Source organism: Mobula birostris, chromosome 6 (assembly GCF_030028105.1).
Source record: "Mobula birostris isolate sMobBir1 chromosome 6, sMobBir1.hap1, whole genome shotgun sequence".
NCBI classification, from domain to species: Eukaryota; Metazoa; Chordata; class Chondrichthyes; order Myliobatiformes; family Myliobatidae; genus Mobula; species Mobula birostris.
In genome coordinates, this window is record NC_092375.1 from 121433033 (window position 1) to 121456595 (window position 23563).

The window sequence follows — 23563 nt, forward strand, 5'->3', positions numbered from 1 at the left end:
TCGAGAGGACAAGAATATAATGCTGAGGGTTTATAAGGCCAGACCACACTTGGAGCATCGTGGGCAGTTTTGAAGAAAGAGATGTGCTGCCATTAAATAGGGTCCAGAGGAGCTTCATGAGAATGATCCTGGGAACAAAAGAGTTAATTTCAGGAGCATTTGATGGCTCTGTGCCTGTGCACACTGGAGTTTAGATGAACAAGGGGAGGGGGGATCTCATTGAAACATATTGAATATTGAAAGGCCTCTATAGAGTGGATGAGGAGATGATGTTTCCTATAACGAGGGTGTCAAGGATCAGAGAGCACAGCCTCAGAATAGAAGGACATTCTTTTAGAACAGAGATGAGGAAATTTTTAGCCAGAAGGTGATGAATCTTTGGAATCCATTGCCACAGATGGTGTGGGGGTCAAATCACTTTTTTCACAGGTTTTGAATGCTTCTTTTTGTCTTTGTGCCTTTTGACTAGTGGAGTTCATTGTCATGTCCATAAGTACAGTGAGGTACAGGTACAATGAAAAACTTGCTTGTAGCAATATCTTAGTCATGTAGATACAAGCAACGAACAGTATATAAATGTATGTAATACTCTCTGGTACAATTTTTAAAAACCTGTGCAAAAATTAGACCTTAATGCAAAATAAACAAAGATACATTTGAAGGCGAATCCATGGTAGTGCAGATAATACGAGGGCTGATTGATAAGTTCATGGCCTAAGATAGAAGAAGTCAATTTTAGAAAACCTGGCAGATTTATTTTTCAATATAGTTCTCTCCTACATTTACACACTTAGTCCAGCAGTTGTGGAGCATACAGATCTTGGACCGCCAGGAAGTGTCCACAGATGAGTGATTAAGTTCGTGGCCAAAGGTAGAAGGAGATGAGTTATACAGCTCTCGTTACATGCACATGCAGTTCAACGCTTTGAGTGATTATGCTGAAAGTTTGAAGTTAATAACTCATCTGCTACCTTAGGCCATGAACTTATCAATCACCCCTCATATGAAAGATAATAGGAAACTGGGTAATGACTACACCCAGTTGTTCTGAGCATTGAGTATGTTTGGAAGTTCGGTTGGTGAAGGCTTTGCTTGACTGTAACTTCTCCACTTAGTGAAACGGCCCGACCAGCATCCGTGTTTAGTGACCACTTGGAGAGCTCGCAGGAGGACAACTACTGGCTGTAGGGCCCATATTTTGGCAAAATTCAATTCTTTCCCAATAAGAGGGGAGAGGATCAGAGGAAGGAAAATAAAACTGCAGAAGCAGTGGCAATGCTAGTGGAGGGTTTTCTATTTAGGAAATGAGGCAAGAGTCAGCTGAAGTTCCAGTGGAAATGTTTGAATTTAGCTTGTTCCATCTCTATTAAAGGAGTGCAGCACACTGCACCACCATTCTATTGCCTAACATCTTACAGTTAGCATGTTTATTAGTTTTATCACCAGGCGAGAAGTGTTCAGTTTTTTTCATTACTACTAATTCTGTGTGACATTTATGACAGTCCTGTAACAGCTGCTTCCTCTGTTTACAATTTTCATTTAATATTTAGCTCTGAGCATGCATTGCACTAAGAATGGGGTAGTTTTTAATGTAATTACCCCGCAGTTAGCTATGAAAGAGTGGAAAACACAGAAAAAATAATTTCTGTGTTGTCATGGACAACAGAGAACCTTAAATTCTCCTCAAATTGCCTTGTGTGCAACATGATTGGGGTAAAATTGAAAGGTTACCTGCAGTCAAAGCCTTATTATATTCCAAATGCAGCATTGCTACAGGTAGCTTTGCCTTAAAGTAGAGCTGAGTCACTGCAGTGTAAATTGAAAGTTGAAGCCATCTTTACTTCCTGATGAAGGATCTCATCCCGAAACAGCAGCTCTTTATTCTATTGGTGCTGCTTGACCTGCTAAGTTCTTCTAACATTTTATGTGTTTTACTCTTTACAGTGAGCTTCTTTCATTTTTAGCAAAGCCAACCTTCCTAACTCTAGATTTATGTTGTAGTGCATCTCATTGTCTCTGCAGGTAAATATAAATCTATTTTTACAAAAATTGCAATCCCAGTATTTCCATCTTCCTGTGTTAGGCAGGATAAGCCTGAACATCCTACTCCTCCTGTGGGATGCTGTGTTATCCAGTAGCAGTTTCCTGTCGCTGTATCTGTGTTAGCAACATGTAGAGTAAACAAGGGATTTATCATCTGGCTTCTACTGATACTGTCCTTGAGCACAATCATTTGTAGGTACTTTATTAATGTCTCTTACTCTCCGGTGTACAAATAAAATCACACTGAGCTTTGATTTCACTGTCAGAAATAATGGCATGGAGTTTCCATTGGAGATGCATATGTTTTATGGGATTACCTCTCCTTTGAGATTTGCTTCTTCTATGGGAAGAATGGGAATGCGCCAGAGGGCTGGCCCTTTGTCAGTGGAAGGGAGCTCCTGACTGACTAGATTACCATTAGATTGTATCGACCTTACGGAATCAACATTCCACTGCCTAGGCAGCACCGCATCTAATTATGTGGGTGGTCAGACCACATTGATTTTGGACCCAGGAGTCATAAAGAGATTTCTAACGTGCAGTCATAGCTGTCATTCCAGTTCTGAAAAAGCCTTAAAAATGTAATCTCAGTCAAAAATAAGCCCTAAATATTTTGGGTGTCTGGTATGTTTTGTGTTAAACTTGTGCCACATTCCGCTATTGTACACGTTATCTTTCTTTGTGCCTCCTTTTATTCTGAATCACAAAGGGTGAATGAACATGCAAAAGGATAGCAATAGGCCACTTGGCCCTTCAAGCTTGCTCTCCCATTGCACAGAATCATGGCTGATCTCACTGTAACTTTAACATTGCATTCCCAAATCCATGGTAATGCTTGATCATCAAGAGTCTGTATATTCATTGCGCTCTTTGAAGATGAGAGTTCCAAAGACTCATGTCTTTCAGAGAGAATAAAAATAAATACTCAGCCCTGTTTAAATAATTTTTTTTTAGCAGTAACCCCTGATCTAGATTCTCCCACAAACAACTATTCTCTCCACGTCCAACCTGTAAGCTTCATTTGGCTTGATGTTAATTTGACAAAGGCTTGCATATGTTACTGTTTTTGAAGGCAATCTGCAAGAATGTCCTGGAGAAACTCAGCAGATCAGGCAGCATCTGTGGAGGCAAGGAGATAGTTATCATTTCAGGTCAAAAGTGCAATGTCTGTTGAGTTCCTCCAGCAGTTTGTTTTTTGCTCCAGGTTCCTGCACCTGTAGTCCCTTGTCTGCAGGGACATCCTGATGTACCAGTTAACATCAGTGAATCAGCACCAATGTGTTTGCTTTCTTAGGAGGTTAAGGAATGTTGGCTTGTTAGAAATTTTAAAAAGAGCTACAGGGAGTAGTGGATTCAGTCCAATACATCATAGGCACATCCATCCCACCTTTGGTGGTATCTACAGGAGGTGCATCCTAAGAAGGCAATGTCAATCATCAAAGATCCCCACTGCCTGAGCCACCATCGGGCAGGAGGTACAGAAGCCTGAAGTCGCACACCGCACCACCAGATTCAAGAAAGTGCTATTTCCTCAAGCATTTAGACCTTGAAACAACTGGCAAAACTCTAATCAATACAATTTAACAACTGGCCATGAAAAGTCCTTGGTAAGTAGGATTAAGGTGAATCCCAAAGGATTCTATACATACATCAAGAGCAAGAGGATAATGAAGGAGAGGGTGGGATCACTCAAGGATAAAGGGGGGAACATTTGCTTGGATGTGGAGAACGTGAGTGAGGTACTTAATGAGTACTTTGCTTCAGTATTTACCAAGGAAAAGGATATGGAGGGGCCAGGAGATCAGTGCTGAGTGTATAAACACATTAGGGAGTTTAGAGGACACGGAGGAGGAAGTGTTCGACCTTCCAATGAGTATTAAAGTGGACAAGTCCCCAGGGCCTGATGGGATTTACCCCAGGTTATTGAAGGAGGCAAGAGATGAGATTGCTGGGGCCTTGACCAGTATCTTCGTGTCCTTTTTAGCCATAGGCAAGGACCCAGAGGACTGGCAAGTGGCTAATGTTGTGACTCTATGTAAGAAAGGAATTATAGACCGGGGAGTCTCACGTTATTTGTAGGAAAATTGGTGGAGAAAATTCTTAGAGATAGGATATATGAGCATTTGGAAATCCATGGCCTAATTAGGGAGAACCAGCCAGCATGGCTTTGTGAGGGGCTGGTCGTGTGTTATTAATTTGATTGAGTTTTTTGACAAAGTGACGAGAGAGATTGATAAGGGTAGGGCAGTGGATGTTGCCTACATGGATTTTAGTAAGACGTTTGACAAAGCCCCTCATGGGAGGCTAATCCAGAGGCTTTTATTAGTTGAGACATTGAGTTCAAAAGTCAAGAGGTTATGTTGCAACTTGTAAAACTCTGGTTAGTTCACATCTGGTGTATTGCATTCATTTCTATTTGCCCCACTATAGAAAGGATGTTGAGGCTTTGGAGAGGTTGCCCAGTTTAGAGGGCATGAGCTCTTTTCATGAGAAGCTAGATAAACTTGGTTTGTTGTCTCTGGAGCGGCAGAGCCTGAGGGGAGATCTGATAGAGGTTTATAAGATTATGAAGCATAAACATAGAGTAGACAGGGAGAAGTTGTTTCCTGGGTAATACCAGAGGGCATGCATTGAAGGTGAGGAGGGGTGGGTTCAAGTGGAATCTGAGGGGTAAGTTTTGTACTCAGAGAGTGGTGGCTGCCCGGAATGCACTGCCTGGTGTGGTGGAGACAAATACATTTGAGGCTTTTAAGAGATGTTTGGATAGGGACATGGATGTAAGAAAGATGGAAGGATATGGACATTGTGTAGGTAGGAGAGATTAATGTTTGAGTGTTTTTGATTGCTTTTTAGTTGGTTCCACGCAACATTGTGGGCCAAGTGGCCTGTTCCTGTGCTGTACTGTTCTATGATCCATGTTCTATGAGTATGACTACTTTGACCACTTAGCACTAAAATGAACTTTGAATTTTTGTTCAGCTTGTGTTTTCTCGTAAAAATCATGTATAATTTACATTTTTCTTGTGAATGTTGCTTTCATGAGGCTATGGGCCTGTGATGCTGCTGCAGGTTAAGTTTTTCATTGCACCTGTGCATGCATTTACTTTCACTTATGATGATAAGGCCAACTTTGACTTTGAAGTTGAAGAGGTTCGAGAATGTATATGGACAGCTTCTGAAGTTTGAAGTACTGAGGTACTTTACACCCTTGTCCTAATGAGCAGCAAACAAATGATATAAATTTTGCAGCTTGTTACACTACCATCTGAAGCAAATATGCCATTCACATACTGAAAGATTTATAAATGCACAGGAGTTTAACCAATGTGTTTTAGTACTAAAGTAATTATTTAACAAACTAAAACATGTCTTCCAAAACATGTTTGGACTTTAATATGTTGTTGCTAGATTTTTAAATAGTTCTGAAGGGAGAGTCCGGATGGCTTTGTTGTTTGTGGAACTTAAGTGTTCAGTTACAGAGGAAGCCAATGTTCTAAACAATCCCTACAAAAAGCTGTCCCTGTGGTCCCTGAGGGAGATCACCAATTAATGATTAACCATGTTGCAGGGCCGTCTTATTAAAATCTATGTTGCTTTGTTCAGGTTTGCAGGGCTATTACAATTGGTTAACACAGAATTTTAGTAGAGAGGTTGGAATCTAAAGAGAGGTTGCTAACTATTGCTGGTCTGGCTGCCCTGCCCTATCCTTCTGGATCTCTCAATTCCAATGTTATCGTTTCAGATTTATCGTACAATACAGACATCCTGTATAGAGCTCCTGAAAGTGATTGAGAAATATCAGCAGAGACTCAGTTGTAAGTATGTGTATATTTCCTTTCTGTAGTGTTGATAACTGATTGCATACATTGGTTAGCAGTGTAAAAACTGATTGCAACATGGTTAAGAGGTGGGAGACAAATTTGCACCACTCAGTGTGAAATGAGTTTGGAAGTCTAGCATCACAACTGATCCACCATGATGAGAGATGTGGGGTTTTGCTGTTTGTTCTGTTACACTGGTTAGTCTCAACCAGGACAAGTTCAATCCAGGTGCTCTTGAGAACGTATATGTTTTTTATGATCTTTTGAACTTGCTCTGACAATCTATAAAATCATGGCTGATGTGACTTTTGGTTTCAACACCATTTCCTGCTTAACCTGTATAAGTTTTGAATCATAATCAGAAGAAATTCTGCAGATGCTGGAAATTGAGATCAACATACACAAAGTTCTAGAGGAACTCAGTAAATCAGGGAGCATCTATTGTGAGGAACAAACAGTTAATGTTTTGGGCTAAGACCTTTCATCAAGACTACATCAGTTTTAAATCACTTTTAGTCCAGATATCTGTGTTATTCAAAAGCAGGAAATGCTGTTAATACTTAGCAGGCAGCCTCTGTGGATAGAAAAACAGAATCGACACTTCAGGTTGCAGATCGGTACCAGGTAATTCAGATCTATGTAATTCATCCTTAAATATGCAACATCTGTGGTTCTCAGGGGTTGAGAATTCCAAAGATTTACAACACTCAAAGAGAAGAAATTTCAGTTTAGACTCGCTCGCCAGGGGAATCTTCTTCACTGTCAAGTCTTCGCTGAGCTTTGTGTTTCAATGCTCTGACTGCTGTTCTAAACTCCAGAGGGTTTGGATTCATTCACTCAATCTTTCCTCTTGGGACAGTCCCCCTCATCCCAGTTATCTTTGCAAACCTGGGTTTCTTTAGCTTTGGGCAGTTATATCCTGCTTTGAATGAAGAGGCCAAACTCTGTGCAGCCTATCATGGAGTGTTGTCAGCAGAGTCCTGTAAAATAGTAGCTGCATTCAATTCCTTTACAGTAAGGGCCAACATTCTACTTGCCTTCTTCATTACTTGCTGTGCCAGCATACTATCTTACTATTTCAAGTGTCTGAACACTAAAATAACTAACACACATAAAAGTTGCTGGTGAACGCAGCAGGCCAGGCAGCATCTCTAGGAAGAGGTGCAGTCGACGTTTCAGGCCGAGACCCTTCGTCAGGACTAACTGAAGGAAGAGTGAGTAAGGGATTTGAAAGTAGGAGGGGGAGGGGGAGATCCAAAATGATAGGAGAAGACAGGAGGGGGAGGGATAGAGCCAAGAGCTGGACAGGTGATAGGCAAAAGGATACAAGAAGATCATGGGACAGGAGGTCCGGGAAGAAAGACGGGGGGGGGGTTGGGGGGGAGACTCAGAGGATGGGCAAAGGGTATAGTCAGAGGGACAGAGGGAGAAAAAGGAGAGTGAGCGAAAGAATGTGTGTATAAAAATAAATAACGGATGGGGTACGAGGGGGAGCTGAGGCATTAGCGGAAGTTAGAGAAGTCGATGTTCATGCCATCAGGTTGGAGGCTACCCAGACGGAATATAAGGTGTTGCTCCTCCAACCTGAGTGTGGCTTCATCTTTACAGTAGAGGAGGCCGTGGATAGACATCAGAAAGGGAATGGGATGTGGAATTAAAATGTGTGGCCACTGGGAGATCCTGCTTTCTCTGGCGGACAGATAACTACCTACTTTTATTGTGTCACCGCAGTATGACCTGCTATTCTTCCTTCTAAAGCAGATAACTGTAAATATCCCCTCATTACGATCTAACTGTTGCATTTTTGGCTTCTGTTTTTTGGCTACTCAATCACCTTGTTCATAACCTGTCTTAGATGTTTGATTATTCATTATTCAGGGCAATGAATACAAAAGCTAGGTCTAGTTACCATACTACAGTGCCCAGGAAATGACAGGAAATGTCCTTGAAACTGTTTGTGACCCAAATTGCTCTTAATTTGGAAATGAAGAATAACAGTGTGTGGGAGAGGGTCAGAGAAACAGCTCTGACAGGAGAACGGGCGGCCATGGGAATAGCAGCTGGCCTCATTGACTCAGTGAGTGAGTCCCCTCAGTGTTTCTGGCTCTGCTCGTCCTATTCCCTGATTGTTGAAGTGTGGGAGGGGAGTGAATACGTGAGGAAATGTTCCTCTCTATTCCCAGCCAGCACCTAAAGCAGGCAAGAAATTAATCCTGTTTTTCTACCCAATGCTTGACCATATGTAGGGACTGTTCATAGGTTGGAGCACGTGCACAGGTAGGATGTGGCAGCCCTGGAGAGAGTGCAGAGGAGTTACAGTTATGGGGAGAGACTGGGTCTATTCTCCACAGAACAGAGGAGGTGAAGAGGATGTGACTGTGGTACATAAAATTATGAGGAATATAGATTGGATAGACAGCAGGAACCTTCTCTTAATATCAGAGTTAGATAAAATTTAGGGTAAGGTGTAAGGGATCTGAGGGGGACCTTCTGTATCCAGAGAGTAACAAATCCCTAGAATACACTGCCTATGGGGGTGGTGGAAGCAGAACTGAGGAGATGTCCTGACGAGCACTTGAATTTGCTGGGAATTGAAGGCTATGTTCCAGCTGCTGGAAGATGGCATTAATATAGAAGGGTGACCATTGGTCAGTGTGACTGTGGTGGCCAAATGGCCTGTTTCCATCATCCCATAATTTATAACTATGAGATTTTATCTTTCTCGGAACACTTCCCCACCTGCCCAAGCAGCATATAATTTCGATGAATTCTAGCTTTTTTTCCTGTCATTTAGTTTCTGAGAACAAATAAGACATTTTACCAATGATAGCTTGTCAACCTAAAGATGACCCTTTTATCCCTGTATGTCACACTCAACGTGGCCACTAACCCATGCAGTAACATTTTTGGCACCTTAATAAATGCCTTTTGGAAATCAAAATACGTTACATTCACTTGCTTTCTTTATTCAATGTGCAAGCAATAATGAATTCTAATGAATTAGGTAAACAAAGAACACAGTTTTCCTTTGATAAATCACTCATTTTCTAAGTATATTGTTACCACTTGCTTGATAAAGGATTCCAGACTGATATTAAGTTATTGGTCCTGTAGTTTTCTCTCTTTCATTTCTTGAATAGCAACATTACCTCTGTTGTTCACTGAACCTCTAGCATCTTACCAGAATCAGGGGAACTTCAGAAGGGCACAACCAGGTATCCAGTATTTTTGCCACCAGTTCTAAGAACCTAACAGCGTGAGCCAAAAGTTTGTCAACCTCCAGTCCCGTTAGTTTGCTAGTAATATTACTGTATTTAGAGACACAGCATGGCAGCAGGCCCTTCTGACCCAAGAAGACCATGCTACCCAGTTACACCCATGTAACCAATTCACCTACTAATTGGAATGTTTTTGGAATGTAGGAGGAAACTGGAGTACCTGGAGGAAACCCATGCGATCATGGGGAAATGTTTTACAGGCAATGATGGGAATTGAACCTGGATTGCTGGCACTGTAATAGTGTTACACTAACTGCTATACTACTATACCATGCCTTAATTGTTTTGATTTTTCCCCTTTTTTCCATTTATATACTGACCAGTTTAAAATACTTTTGATTTCTTCATCGTTTGAAGATTAATACAAAATATTTATCATTTCCTTATTTCCTGAATAGTTGTCCTCCAGCTCAGCTTTTTAAGGCAGCAGGGTTCATATTTGCTACTCTGTTTTTCATGTGTTTGTAGGAGCTATCAAATCTGTTTTTATATTTACTGCTAAGTTACTCTAATATTTATTTGATGTAGTTTTATCAAATTTTAGTCATTTTGTTTTTGCTAGTTTCTTAAAGTCTCGCAGTTGTCACACCTAAGCTAATCTCATCTTTTTTTTGGCTAACCACAAATGGGTAAAACTAAGAATCAGGTTTACTATCACTAGCATGTGTTGTGAAATTTGATGTTTTGTGGCAGCTGTACAGTGCAAGACATAAGAGATACAATAAATTACAAGAAGAAATATATATTTAGTGGCCACTTGATTAGATGCCTCCCACTCTAATAAAGTGGCCACTAAGTGTATGTTAGTGGTCTTCTGCTGCTGTAGCCCATTCACTTCAAAGTTCAACATGTTGTACATTCAGAGATACTGTTCTGCATATCACTGTTGTACTGTGTGGTTATTTGAGTTGCTGTTACCTTTCTCTCAGCTTGGACCAGTTTGGCCATTCTCCTCTGACCTCTCTCAATTGCAAAATTTTTTTGTCCGCAGAAATACTGCTCATTGGAATTTTTTTTTTGTTTTTATGTATAATTCTCTGTAACCTCTACAGCCTATTGTGTGTGAAAATCCCAGGAGTTCAGCAGTTTCTAGAAACATAGAAAACCTACAGCACAATACAGTCCTTTGGCTCACAAAGCTGTGCTGATGTCCTTACCTTAGAAATTACCTAGGGTTACCCATAGCCCTCTTTTTTTAAGCTCCATGTACCTATCCAGGAGTCTTTTAAAAGACCCTATCGTATCCGCCTCCACCACCGTCACTGGCAGCCTATTGCATGCATTCACCACTCTCTGCATAAAAAAAACTTACCCCGACATCTCCTCTGTACCTACTTCCAAGCACCTTAAGACTGTGCCCTCTCATTTCTGATATACTTAAGCCACCCTGTATAACACCAACAATCATTCTATAGTCAAAGTCAATTACAAACCCCATTTTCAGAAAAGTTGGGGTATTTTCCAAAATGCAATAAAAACAAAAATCTGTGATATGTTAATTCACATGAACCTTTATTTAATTGACAAAAGTACAAAGAAAAGATTTTCAATAGTTTTACTGACCAACTTAATTGTATTTTGTAAATATACACAAATTTAGAATTTGATGGCTGCAACACACTCAACAAAAGTTGGGACAGAGGCATGTTTACCATTGTGTTACATCACCTTTCCTTTTAATAACACTTTTTAATCGTTTTGGAACTGAGGATACTAATTGTAGTAGATTTGCAATTGGAAATTTTGTCCATTCTTGCTTGATATAAGACTCCAGCTGCTCAACAGTCCGTGGTCTCCGTTGTCTGATTCTCCTCTTCATGATGCGCCATGCATTTTCAATAGGAGGTAGATCTGGACTGGCAGCAGGCCAGTCAAGCACACGCACTCTGTGTCTACAAAGCCACACTGTTGTAGCCCGTGCAGAATATGGTCTGGTGTTGTCCCGCTGAAATAAGCATGGACGTCCCGAGAAGAGACGTGGCCTTGATGGCAACATGTGTCTCTCTAAAATCCTAATATACGCCTCAGAGTCAATAGTACCTTCACGTACATGCAACTCACTCATGCAGTGGGTACTGATGCACCCCCATACCATCACAGATGCTGGCTTTTGCACCTTTCGCTGATAACAATCTGGATGGTCGTTTTCATCTTTGGCACGGAGAACTCGACACCCGTTTTTTCCGAAAACTGGCTGAAATGTGGACTCATCTGACCATAGCACACGGTTCCACAGTCTTTCAGTCCATCTGAGATGAGCTCTGGCCCAGAGAACTCGCCGGCGTTTCTGCATAGAGTTGATGTATGGCTTCCTCCTTGCATAATACAGTTTCAAGTTGCATTTCTGGATGCAGCGACGGATTGTGTTGAGTGACAATGGTTTTCGGAAGTACTCCCAAGCCCAGATGGCTATAATTGTCACAATAGCATGACGGATTCTGTGCACTTTTCAATCTTATTTTAACTCTGTCCCAACTTTTGTTGAGTGTGTTGCAGCCATCAAATTCTAAATTTGTGTATATCTACAAAATACAATTAAGTTGGTCAGTAAAACTATTGAAAATCTTTTCTTTGTACTTTTGTCAGTTAAATAAAGGTTCACATGAATTAACATATCACAGATTTTTGTTTTTATTGCATTTTGGAAAATATCCGAACTTTTCTGGAAATGGAGTTTGTAGATCACATGTCTTCCCCATTCTGATATTTGGTCTGGACATCAAGTGAACCTCTTGACCTTGTCTGCATGCTTTTATGCTCTTGGCTTCTGCCACATAATTGGCTGATTAGATACTTGCATTAATGAGCAGATGTACAGGTGTACCTAATGAAGTGATCACTAAGTCTATATTAAAAAAACAAATTAAATAAGTAAATCAATTTTTAAAAAAAGTGAGCTAAAATAGTGAGGTAACATTCATTGTCATTTCAGAAATTTGATGGCAGAGGGCAAGAAGTTGTTCCTAAAGCATTGAATGTGTGTCTTCATTCTCCCGTACCACCTCCTTGACGGTAGTAATAAGAAGAGAACATGTCTCCCAAAAATATTATAAATGAGGTTATGTTGATTGAGGTTTATAAAATATTCATTGAATATCTGCCACAGACAATATATCATCAGAGTTTTTAATCTAATATCCTATTCTACCTTAGCCAGCAAGCCCATTTCATCTATATCATTGCCAGTATTTAATTTCATCTAGTTTCAGGCAAGACTGCTACAGATAAACTGGGCATGGTATCGTAATTAATCCTACCTCAACACATTACCAAGTCATAACTAACTAACTTCATTGGTTGATTCCACACATTTTAATCTGAGAAACTGACTTAAATTCATTCCATGAACATCATCAAGTTTACCATGAGTAGTCTGGCAAGAGAAGCAGAGAGGAAGGCAGAGAAATAAAATTCATTGGGGCAAAGAGGGAGAGAAAAGGAGAGGTACTAAAGTAGGAGAGAGAGAGAGAGAGAGAGAGAGAGAAACAGAGAGGGGAAGGGAGGGAGAGTTCATCCTGACACCAAGCACCAGTTTGCTTCTGTGGCATTAAATGAATGTTAATGCTAATGAAATGATTAAATATGAATTGAATTCCCTGTTAAGAATTTATTTTCTAACTGCAGCATGGTGAAATTCAAATTTTGGCACTGTGTTTTACATAATGCATCTCAGGAGAAAGTTTTCATGCTTGTATTCTCATTTTCTTCTCATCTAAGTGTTCTGGCAACTAGCTTCAAGCAAATATTCATTTCAGATGTAAGTCCACTCACTGAATTTGCAGATAATTTTATTTTTGGCCAAGTGGAGGCAGATTGATACCTCACCCTCACTCCCCATCCCTCTCTTTTCTATGCACCTTTGTTTTTCTCTCTTCTGCATCTTCCTTTGTGCTCCCATGTCTCTGTATCTCTGTGCCTTTCTCTCTGTGTCTTACTGTTTTGCCTCTCTTCCCCCTTAACCTCTCTACCCTCTCGCTTCAGTCCCTCCTTTCTTGATGCACCATACTCCTCTCTGCCTCAATACATTTCCTTCAATCCCCTACTCCACCTCTGACCCTTTCCCCCTGTCACTCTGCCCCACTCCCTCCTCTGCTTCTCTCTCCAAAACAAAAATATGTCTGGTGTCAGTAAGAGTGATGACCAGCAGATGGCCATAAACACCTCTCAATTACTCACATCATCAGAGAAGGAAACCTTTGTGCTTACTCAGTCAAGGACTCCAGACCCACAGTTATGACTGACATGTAACTGCCTCCTCTGTTCTGGGGCCTGGCTGAAATAATGTCTGCCCTGGGTATATGTGGAAATTTTGAATTAACTGGAAAAAAATACCTTTATGTGAGATCACCTTGCTGCTTTTCATTCATCACTTTCATTTGCACCCATCAACAGTGAGCATACACTAACTCACAGTAGCTTATCCTAGTCCTGTTCAAGCTCATTTTTCCAGAGCCCAAGTTTGAAAAGTAAAAGCCAGTTGTCAAGTTGTAAAGTTCAAGTTTATTGTCATCTGAGACATGTATACAATCAAATGAAACAAATTTTCTCTGGGTGACAGTGCACCCACAAAACATGTATTACATACAGCACATAAAACAAAATACTACCACAAATAAGTCAATAAGATATAATTCCAAATTCATGTAGTGGGCAACACAGGTAAATAGTAAATAGTACAGTAAACAATTCGTTGTCCTAGTGATGAAACCTCGACGGTGGCAGAGTATTCATTAGACTCACATGCAGAGGGAAGAAGCTGTTACCCAGTCTGACAGTTCTAGTCCTGATGCCCCTGTACCTTCTTCCAGATGGTAGTGGGTGAAAGAGATTGTGGGAAGGGTGGGAAGGATCCTCAACAATGCTTCGGGCCCTTCGTATACAAGAGCTAGTCCATCACAGGAAAAACCATCCCTACCCTTGAGCACATCTACAAGGAGCACTGCCACAAGAAATCAAAGACCTCCACCGTCCAGGCCATGCTCTTTTCTTACCGCTGCCATCGGGAAGCAGATACTTGGGTCCCACACCACCAGGTTCAAGAACAATTATTGTCCTTCAACCATCGGGGTCCTGAACCAGTGTGGATAACTTCACTCACCTCAACAGAGGATTGATTCTACAACCTGTGGACTAACTTACATAGACCCTGCAACTCACCTTCCCAGTATTACTTATTTATTTTTGTATTTGCACATTTTGTTTTGAGCATTGCACATTGGTTGTTTGTCAGTCTTTGCTTGTGTGTAGTTTTTGATTGATTCTATTGTATTTCTGTTTTCTACTGTGAATGCCTGCAAGAAAATGAAACTCGTGATAGTAAATGGTGATGTATATGTACTTTGTTCATAATTTTACTTTGAACTTTGAGTACGATATTTTACATAGTAAGTTATGCTTTACTGCAATTTCAGTGAAATGACATAGTAGAATACCATTGATGCTTGAAGACACAATAGGATTGGACACCCCTTCTTTATTAATTTTTATCTTTGAAATTGTAATAAATCGGCACAGTAATTAAAACCAAGAATGTTGGGCTTGCTTCTGCTTTGAAGTGTTGAGCCTGCAGGTGACGCTGCTTGCATGTTTTGTACCAATGCATGGTGTGCTGGTCTGTGAGAGTCTGTTCCTGGTACAAAAAAGTATGGCAGCATGAATCAATTATAAAACTCTAAATGTAAAGCAGCATGTCTCAACTCAGTTGAATCAAGCAGGCTGCAGTGAAACTAATATAAGGTGCTGATCTGATTCAGTGCCATTTTGTGGGACTTTGGTTCAACCCTAGCCTTCGGCTTGCTCACTGGAGGGGTGTTAAGTGAGTTGAATTTAAACAGTCTGAGCTTGGTCCTGATACATGCAAGCTCTAATGAAGGTCACATTTTAACTTGAAGATCCAAAGATAACTGTGAGAAAGGGGAAAATATCTTGAGGTATTCTTCCACTGGCCCTGAGCCAGATGCTTTGCGTAAGCAACTGGAGCTTTAATTGAAAATCAAAAATTGGCTTCAGATGCTGGGAATCTTACATACAACAGAAAATGCTGGGAACAGTCAGCACGTCATGTTGCATCTGTAAAAGAAGAAAGTTAATATTTCAAGTTGAAGACCAATCAGGACTGCAAAAGAGAGAAATGTCAATTTTGAGTTGAGAGAAGGTCAGGAGGGATCATTGGACAGGGGTGATTTCTCTGAGGCAAAATGATGTTAAGTTATAAAGTTGTCGTGTCTGAGAGCGGAGGCCAGGATTGTCTTCGGGATAAATTGTTGATGAAGTCACCTGGTAGATAGAAACTTGTTGAATCACCTTACTGTACTCTTAAGTAATTTATTGGCCATGTTCTATGGACCATTCTTGAAATAGTGTTCTGTCTCTCCCACCAACATCCTTCAACTCAAAAGAGCTTGAAGTCCACTTTTTAAAAAGTTAGTTTTAAAAACCTTGTCTTGTAACAGAAGGCCAAAATGCTGAATCCTGTATCATATCCGTACACTGGGATGGTGAAACTCCCAGCTCCAGGCTATTAGAGCAGCTAAAAGAAACTGCTTCCTCTTTGGGTATTATGTAACTGTACCAAGCAAGCTCAAGTTGGGGTCAGCTGGTGAAAATTAGTTCTCTCAACTTATTGCAAATGATCACTGTGACATGGTCTGGACTGATAGTTGATTCCTTGTTCTCCCTCCCCATCTAACTCTCATCATTAAATCATACCTTGTCATATTCTCTGGCGCATTTCCAGGTGCTATAAAGTTGTTCTGTCTGAGATACCTTTACTGCTTACTTCTCTTCAGCCTCTGCACTGTACTTCGCCATGAACGTATGTACCCTAAACTCTGCGTTCTCTTCCTCCACAATATAAATCCTTACCTCATAATCACTTCCTTCATCCTTCAGAGATGAAGGCAGAATAGTCATGGCTGGAGTTCCTGGCAGCAATTCAGAAGCAGGATAAATGCATCCAAAAGATGAAGAAGTATTCTAAAGGGAGGATGACTGGACTGTGGCTTACAAGGGAAGTCAGATAGAGCATTAAAGCAAAAGAGAGGGCATATAATAGAGCAAAAATTAATAGGAAGTTAGGGAAGTTTTTAAAAACCAACCCAGAAGGCAAATAAAAAGTCATAAGGAGAGAAAGGATTAATTATTAAGGTAAGCTATAAAGAGAATACTAAAAGTTTTTTCAGATATAAAGAGTAAAAGAAAGGTGAGAGTGGATAGATACACTGAGAGATCTGAAGGTCACCTGGACTGGATGGACTACACCCCATGGTTCTGAAAGATATAAATTATGAGATTCTGGATGCATTAGTTGTGATCTTTCAAGAATCACTAGATTCTGGAATGGTTTCGGAAGACTGGCAACTTGCAATATATCACTCCACTCTTTAAGTAGGGAGCGAGGCAGAAGAAAGAAAATTATAGGCCAGTTAGCTTCACTTCAGTAGTTGGGAAGATGTCAGAGTCCATTGTTAAGGATGAGGTTTTGGGGTATTTGGAGGCATGTGATAAAATAGGCGAAAATAAGCATGGTTTCCTTAAAGGGAAATCTTGCCTAACAAATCTGTTGGAATTCTTTGAGGAAATAACAAGCAGGATAGACAAAGGAGAGTCAGTGGATGTTGTATTCCTGGATTTTTAGAAGGCCTTTGACAAGTGGCTGTACATGAGGCTACTTAACAAAATAAGAACTCATGGTAATCAGGAAAGACACTAGCATGGATAGAAGATTGGATGACTGGCAGGAGAGAAAGAGTGGGAATAAAAGGGGCATTTTCTGGTTGGCTGCTGGTGACTAGTGAATTTCCACAGGGATTGGTGTTGGGACCACTTCTTTTCATGTTATATGTCAGTGATTTGGGTGATGGAATTGATGGCTTTGTGGCCAAGTTTACAGAAGATAGGTAGAGGGGCAGATAGTTTTGAGAATGCTGGGAGTGTACAGAAGGACTTGGACAGATTGGGACAATAGACAAAGGAGTGGCAGGTGGAATATAGTGTAGGGAAGTGTATGGTGATGGACTTAGGCAGAAGGAATAAAGGCACAGACTATTTTTTAAAAAGAAAATTTGAAGAAACAGAGGTGCAAAGGGACTTGGGCGTAGGATTCCCTAAAGGTTAACTTGCAGGTTGAGTTGGTGGTAAGCATGGCAAATGCAAAGTTAGCATTCATTTTGAGAGGACTAGGATATAAAAGCAAGGATGCGATGCTGAGACTTTAAAAGGCATTGGCCAGACCGCACTTGGAGTATTGTGAGCAGTTTTGGGCCCCATTATCTAAACAATGACGTGCTGGCATTGGAGAGGGTTCAAAGGCGGCTCACAAGAATGATTCCAGGAATGAAAGGGTTAACATTGAGGAGTGTTTGATGGCTTTGGGCCTGTACTCATTGGAATCTAGAAGAATGTGGGGGGGGGGGGATCTCATTAAAACCTATCGAATATTGAAAGGCCTAGAGGGAGTGGTTGATTCCTATAGTTGGGGAGTCTAGGACCAAAGACCACAACCTCAGATCAGAGGGATGGCCATTTAGAACAGAAATGAGAAGGAAATTCTTTAGCCAGAAAGCAGTGATTCTGTGGAATTCGTTGCTGCAGGCAGCTATGGAGGCCAAATGATTGGCAGACATCCCACCTCTCCTGGAAGTTCAGGGAGTCTCCCGCATATTAATAGTGGCTCCCTGATGACTGCAAATTATATACAATATCACAGAAATCAATTTTTTTGAGTGTGAGCGAGTGAGAGAAAGCAAGTGAGAGAATGAGAGAGCGAGGGAGCAAGCAAGTGAGAGCAAGAGCGCACCATGGCAGAATGTTCCAAAAAATAGAAAATATAAAACGTACGTCACCCCAGACTACACTAAAGTGTACCCCTGCCTAATAGGGGTCAAAAATAATGACAGTATTGTTCGCTGCACTGTTTGCAACAGTGACTTTTCTATTGCCCATGGTGGGTTAGGACTGTAAAAGACATGTTGAGGTAAGCTTAACACGTGTCATTCGTTCATTAGCATAGCTAACGTTATTTAAACTAGCTGGCTGGCTGCTAAGGAGCTACTCTATTGCAGACATCCCACCTCTCCCGGAAGTCTCCTGCAAATTGATGGTGCTACCTCCCTGAAATGAGTTTTTGCAGGGTGGAATGTCTGGATTGGGTATATTTAAAATGGAGATTGATAGGTTCTTGTTTAGTCAGGGTGCCAAAGGTTATGGGAACAGGCAAGATAATGGGGTTGAGAGGGATAATAAATCAGCCATGATAGAATCGTGGAGCAGACTCAATGGGCTGAATGGCCTAATACTTCTCCTGTATCTTACAGTCTTATGGTCTTGTGAAATGTTTTGGGCCCTTTATCTAAGAAACAATGTGCTAGCAATGAAGGAGTTCCAGAGGAATGGTCCTGAGCATGAAAGGGTTATTGTATGCAGCACATTTGATGGCGCTGGGCCTGTATTTGCTGGAGTTTCGAAACTTTGGTGGGGAGTGGGGATCTTGAAACTTATTGAATATTGAAGTACCTTGGACATGGAGGGATAACTTCAATAGTGGGGGGAGTCTAGGACCAGAGGGCACAGCCTCAGAATAGAAGGGTGTCCCTTTAAAACAGAGAGGAGGAGGAACTTCTTTAGACAGAGGGTGAAATTGTTTGCCACAGATGGTTGTGGAGGCCAAGTGATTGGTATATTTAAAACAGAGGTTGATGGGTTCTTGTTTAGATAGGGCATCAAAGGTTACGGGGAGAGGCAGGAGAATGGGGTTGAGAGGAACAATAAATCAGCCATGATGGAATTGCTGAGCAGTCTAGATGGGCCGAGTTGCCTAATTCTGCTCCTCTGTCTTATGGTGGAATAGACATGAGGGTCAAATGGAAACGCAAGAGAGTGCAGATGCTAGAATCTGGAGCAAACTACTGAAGGATCTCAGTGAGTCAGGCAGTATCAATAGAGAGTAATGGACAGTTGATTTTTGGGTTAAAACCCTTAATCTAAAAGGCGAAGTGGCCCATTTCTGCTTTTACATTTTAGGTTCCTATCTCTTGTGTTGAAAAATCCTGACTGCTAAGCCTGCATTTGCAACAACGTTGCCACTTATTCATAGCATTCCCTTCATCTTTGATGTCTAAATTTCCATTACTTACAATCATTAGGGTTTGTCACCCTGGTCTTTACCTTTGTGGCTCTCCTGTCTGTTCATTTATCTGGCTGATGTGGAAATGGTGGGCGAGTGTTTAAGCTACTCGGTGAGATCTGATCTAAGCACCATCTAACCCTGCTGTCATCTGTCAAAAGCCATTCAGATATCATCCTGGAATGTAAAATCCAACTGCACGCCTGCTGTTCTTCTGACATTTCCCTTGCCAACCATTGACAGCAGTGCTGTTGCCCTCATCTCTTCTCATCTGTACCCCTATATCGCTCTGTCTCACCCTTCTTTAAACACAGTAAATGCTGGAAATACTCAGCAGGGACCTGGCAGTGTCACTAAAACCGAGACAGAGTTGAAGTCTCTGTTCAAAGACCTTTTGTCAGACTGTGAAAGTGAAAAAAAAACATGTTAATTATAAGTTGCAGAGGCAATGGGCAAGCAGTGGATGGAACAAAAGGAATACCTCCCATTGGCAGAGGCCAGCATTGCAGGGTAATTCTAGTGTTTATGAAGCCATCTGGTTCATGGAATAATGAGGGCAACTAAACATAAAGATTAGCTTTATTTGTTGCATGTAGATCAAAACGTACGGTAAAATGTGTTGTTTGCGTCAAGTCAAATCAGTGAGGATTGTGCTGGGCAGCCTGCAAGTGTCACCAGGCTTCTGGCACTAACATAATATGCCCACAACTCATTAACCCTAACACATGTCTGGCATGTAGGAGGAAACCAGAGCACCCAGAAAAAATCCACACGGTCACAGGGAGAATGTATAAGCTCATTACAGACAGCAGTGAGACTTCAACCCCAACCTTACAGCTAGCGCTGTACCATACCATCCAGTGCTGCCTTTATGCTACCACGTTGGCCTGCTAGAGAGGGAGGAAATTGCCATGGATTGCAGTTCAGAACCGCTGTTGAAACTAAAAGAAAATTTGGAAATCTCCAGCTTTTCAGGTTGTACCTATGGAGAAAAAAGAAACAAGAAAAGCAAATTATTTGAAATTGTTGAATTCAGTGTTGAGCTCCAAAGGCTATAATCTGTGCTCCTTAAACTCATCTCTTTGAAAAACCTTTTGTAACCGTCACCACCCTGCTACTCCATTCTGTTCTCTCACCAATATCCCCCTTGGCTTGGTGTCCATTTATGTCCTTGCCTTGTTTAAGAAGCCATACAAATGCAAGTTGCTGACAATGTAAAAAATAGAATTCTTTTCTTTAGCTGCTACCGGGCTAATGTGTTTCACTTCAATTTTTGTGATCTAAATGGTAACGACTGCCTGATTCAACGTTGCAGTTCTATCCCAAGAGGAAAATGAGTTGGGCATGTTCTTGAAGGGACACAGCGAGCAGGATAAAACCCCAGCAGGGAGGATGATGAACGCTACCAGCAAAGCCCTGTGTGGGTCTGCAAAACAAAGGTACTTTTACTCTCCGGGACCCAGGCCAACCCCCACACTCACGCTGCTTTTGTGCCTCACTTGATGCCTGCCTTTCTCTGGTATATGTGTGATGTTGATAATTACAATTAAAAAAAAACTGAATAATCATTAGTTCACCTTGCAAATGGGACAGTGCATTCTGTCAGTATTTGTCTGAAGGTTGAATTTAGGACATGTGATTCAGTTGAAGTGCTTAACTCCCCCAGTTTTTACAGTGAGTTTAGGACTTCCTGAATACATATGATGCAGGGGATTCCAGCTAACACTGGATTGCACCTTTGAGTAAACTGTGGTTTTCAAAGTCACTGGGGAAAATTTTATTTTTCTGATGGAAGTCTGAAAGATAATTATAAAAAACACTAATCAAATATTGGTACCACAGGTGCTTGCAAGCTTGATAACAGGGATTTCAAAGGTGCTTGGAATTGAATTGTTACAAAGATTTAATTAAGTATCTAATATTTTTAAATTCTACATTCTGAAGTGAGAGGAATTGTAAAGTTATAGACTTCCATCCCTGGACAGAGTATTTATACTTAAATGAAGTGATCCTGATTTCAAGTCTCAGAATGATGTTGAATTAGGAACATAGTACAAAACAGTAAAGTGAATTCATTTTAAATTGTCCTGTTTGTCACATCTATCTTTGATCAAAGCCTGGACTCGTACAGCTCATTTTCCTCCTTCCATTCCAGACTAGCTTTGCGTGTTCCACTCCTCCGACTGGCGCAGGAGGTGGAAACATTCCGTCGCCGGGCAGTGTCCGACACACAACTCACTGTAAATCGGATGGAACAATCTCGGACTGAGTATAGGGGAGCACTGCTCTGGATGAAGGATGTTTCTCAGGAACTAGACCCTGACACATACAAACAGTTGGAGAAGTTCAGGAAGGTAGGTATTGTCCAGGATGAAAGTGTTCTAGTTTTATCGTACTACTAGTTTGTGTGTGTGTGTGTGTTGATATCAACCTTGGAGACCTCAGAAGCAAGCTTGTACCACTTTGTTTGACAGTTTTTGTCTTACATTTCATTGGGCTAACAACTTACCATTTTAGGAAGAATACTATCTGTCAAGTGCAATGGTCACATGAGGTTTGGTAAAATCAATCATTTGTATTTGAGATAATGCTTTAAAAGAATATGGAACAAAGCCAGATAATGGAAATAAATACAAATTAGTCATGGCCAAGTGAAAGATGACATAGATTGGAGGGGCTGATTAATCTACCTCCAGTACTACATTTCTGTGTAGGATTTAACGTTATGTGTTACTTATCTACACAGCTGAACGATGTTGAGATCTGATTCAGAGAAGTCCATCTGTGTATGGAACCACATTCTTGTGTCCTGGTGCCACAAAAAGACTGTCCTTCTTTCAACATATGATTTGTAAAGCCACAATTTCATGGGGTAACACTGCTAATTTATATCTGGTCTGTTGATTAACATCCATGGATGATAACCTGGTGCTTTCAAGCCAGAAGTCTCTTCTGAGCGCATTCCTGGCTGGGGATTGAATAGAATCAACTTTTTGTCAAAGAACTAGGAATTAGAGCCATAGAGTTATAGAGTCATGCCACACAGAAATAGTTCCTTCAGTTCAACTTGTCCATGCCGACTGAGGTGCCCATTTGCCTATATTTGGCTCATTTCCCAGTAAGCCTCTTCTGTGTCTGTGCCTGTCCCTGTCCAAGTTTATTGTAAATACTGTTGTTGTGGCTGCCTCAATCACTTCCCCTGGCACCTTGTTGCATTTACAGGCAGCCTTCAGTGTGAAGAAATTGCCTCTCAGGACCCTTTAAAATCTTTCCTCTTTCACCGAAAACCTATCCCCCCCCCCCCCCCAAAGTTTTTTGATTTCTTTTTCCTGGGAAGAACGATAGTGTGCATTCCCCCTATTGTGATTTTTATACACCTATAAGGTCACCCCTCAGTCTCCAATGTTCCAGTGAATAAAATCCCAGCCTACTCAACCTTTCCATAACTCAGCCCCTTGAGTCTTGGCAACATTCTCGTAAGTCTCTTTTACACTGTTCGCAGCTTCATGACATTCTTTCTATAACAACATAACCAAAACTGTTCATGATACTCCAACAACCAAACAACAGGAATTCTGCAGATGCTGGAAATTCAAGCAACACACATCAAAGTTGCTGGTGAACGCAGCAGGCCAGGCAGCATCTCTAGGAAGAGGTACAGTCGACGTTTCAGGCCGAGACCTTTCGTCAGGACTAACTGAAGGAAGAGTTAGTAAGAGATTTGAAAGTGGGAGGGGGAGGGGGAGATCCAAAATGATAGGCGAAGACAGGAGGGGGAAGGATGGAGCCAAGAGCTGGACAGGTGATTGGCAAAAGGGATACAAGAGGATCATGGGACAGGAGGTCCGGGAAGAAAGACAAGGGGGGGGGGGGGGACCCAGAGGATGGGCAAGGGGTATATTCAGAGGGAGAAGAAGGAGAGAGAGAGAAAGAATGTGTGTATAAAAATAAATAACAGATGGGGTACGAGGGGGAGGTGGGGCATTAGCGGAAGTTAGAGAAGTCGATGTTCATGATACTCCAGATTTCTCGTCACGATTATCTCGTACAACTACAACATAACATCCCAACTCCTGTACTCAACACTGACTGATGAAGGTCAGCTTGCCAAATACTTTTTCACCACCGAGTCTACCTGTGCTGCTGCTTTCAGGGAATAAAAATTCTCTTCAACAACATTGATTACCCCCACCTTCCCAACACACATGCTAAGTCCATTACTGCATTATAGTAAATTGAGTTGGATTGTCTGAAATGAGGCTGGGCTGTGTGAATAAATGTCAGGATTTGCTTCAAAT

At 41.3% G+C, this 23563-nt stretch overlaps 1 protein-coding gene across 6 annotated transcripts in view; it reads left to right on the top strand.

Annotated features, from left to right (window-relative positions):
- The window catches only part of ical1 (islet cell autoantigen 1-like), a 128820-nt gene that overhangs the window by 37887 nt on the left and 67370 nt on the right, over nt 1–23563 (top strand). For all 6 annotated transcript variants that reach the window (XR_011886402.1, XR_011886403.1, XM_072261198.1 and 3 more), the window contains exons 4-6: nt 5786–5858; nt 20581–20704; nt 21421–21619. Coding sequence is in view for 4 of the 6 variants with exons in the window: in XM_072261198.1 (XP_072117299.1) it covers nt 5786–5858; nt 20581–20704; nt 21421–21619 (396 nt within the window). In the remaining 2 variants the exon portion in view is untranslated. The remainder of the gene's footprint in view (nt 1–5785; nt 5859–20580; nt 20705–21420; nt 21620–23563) is intronic.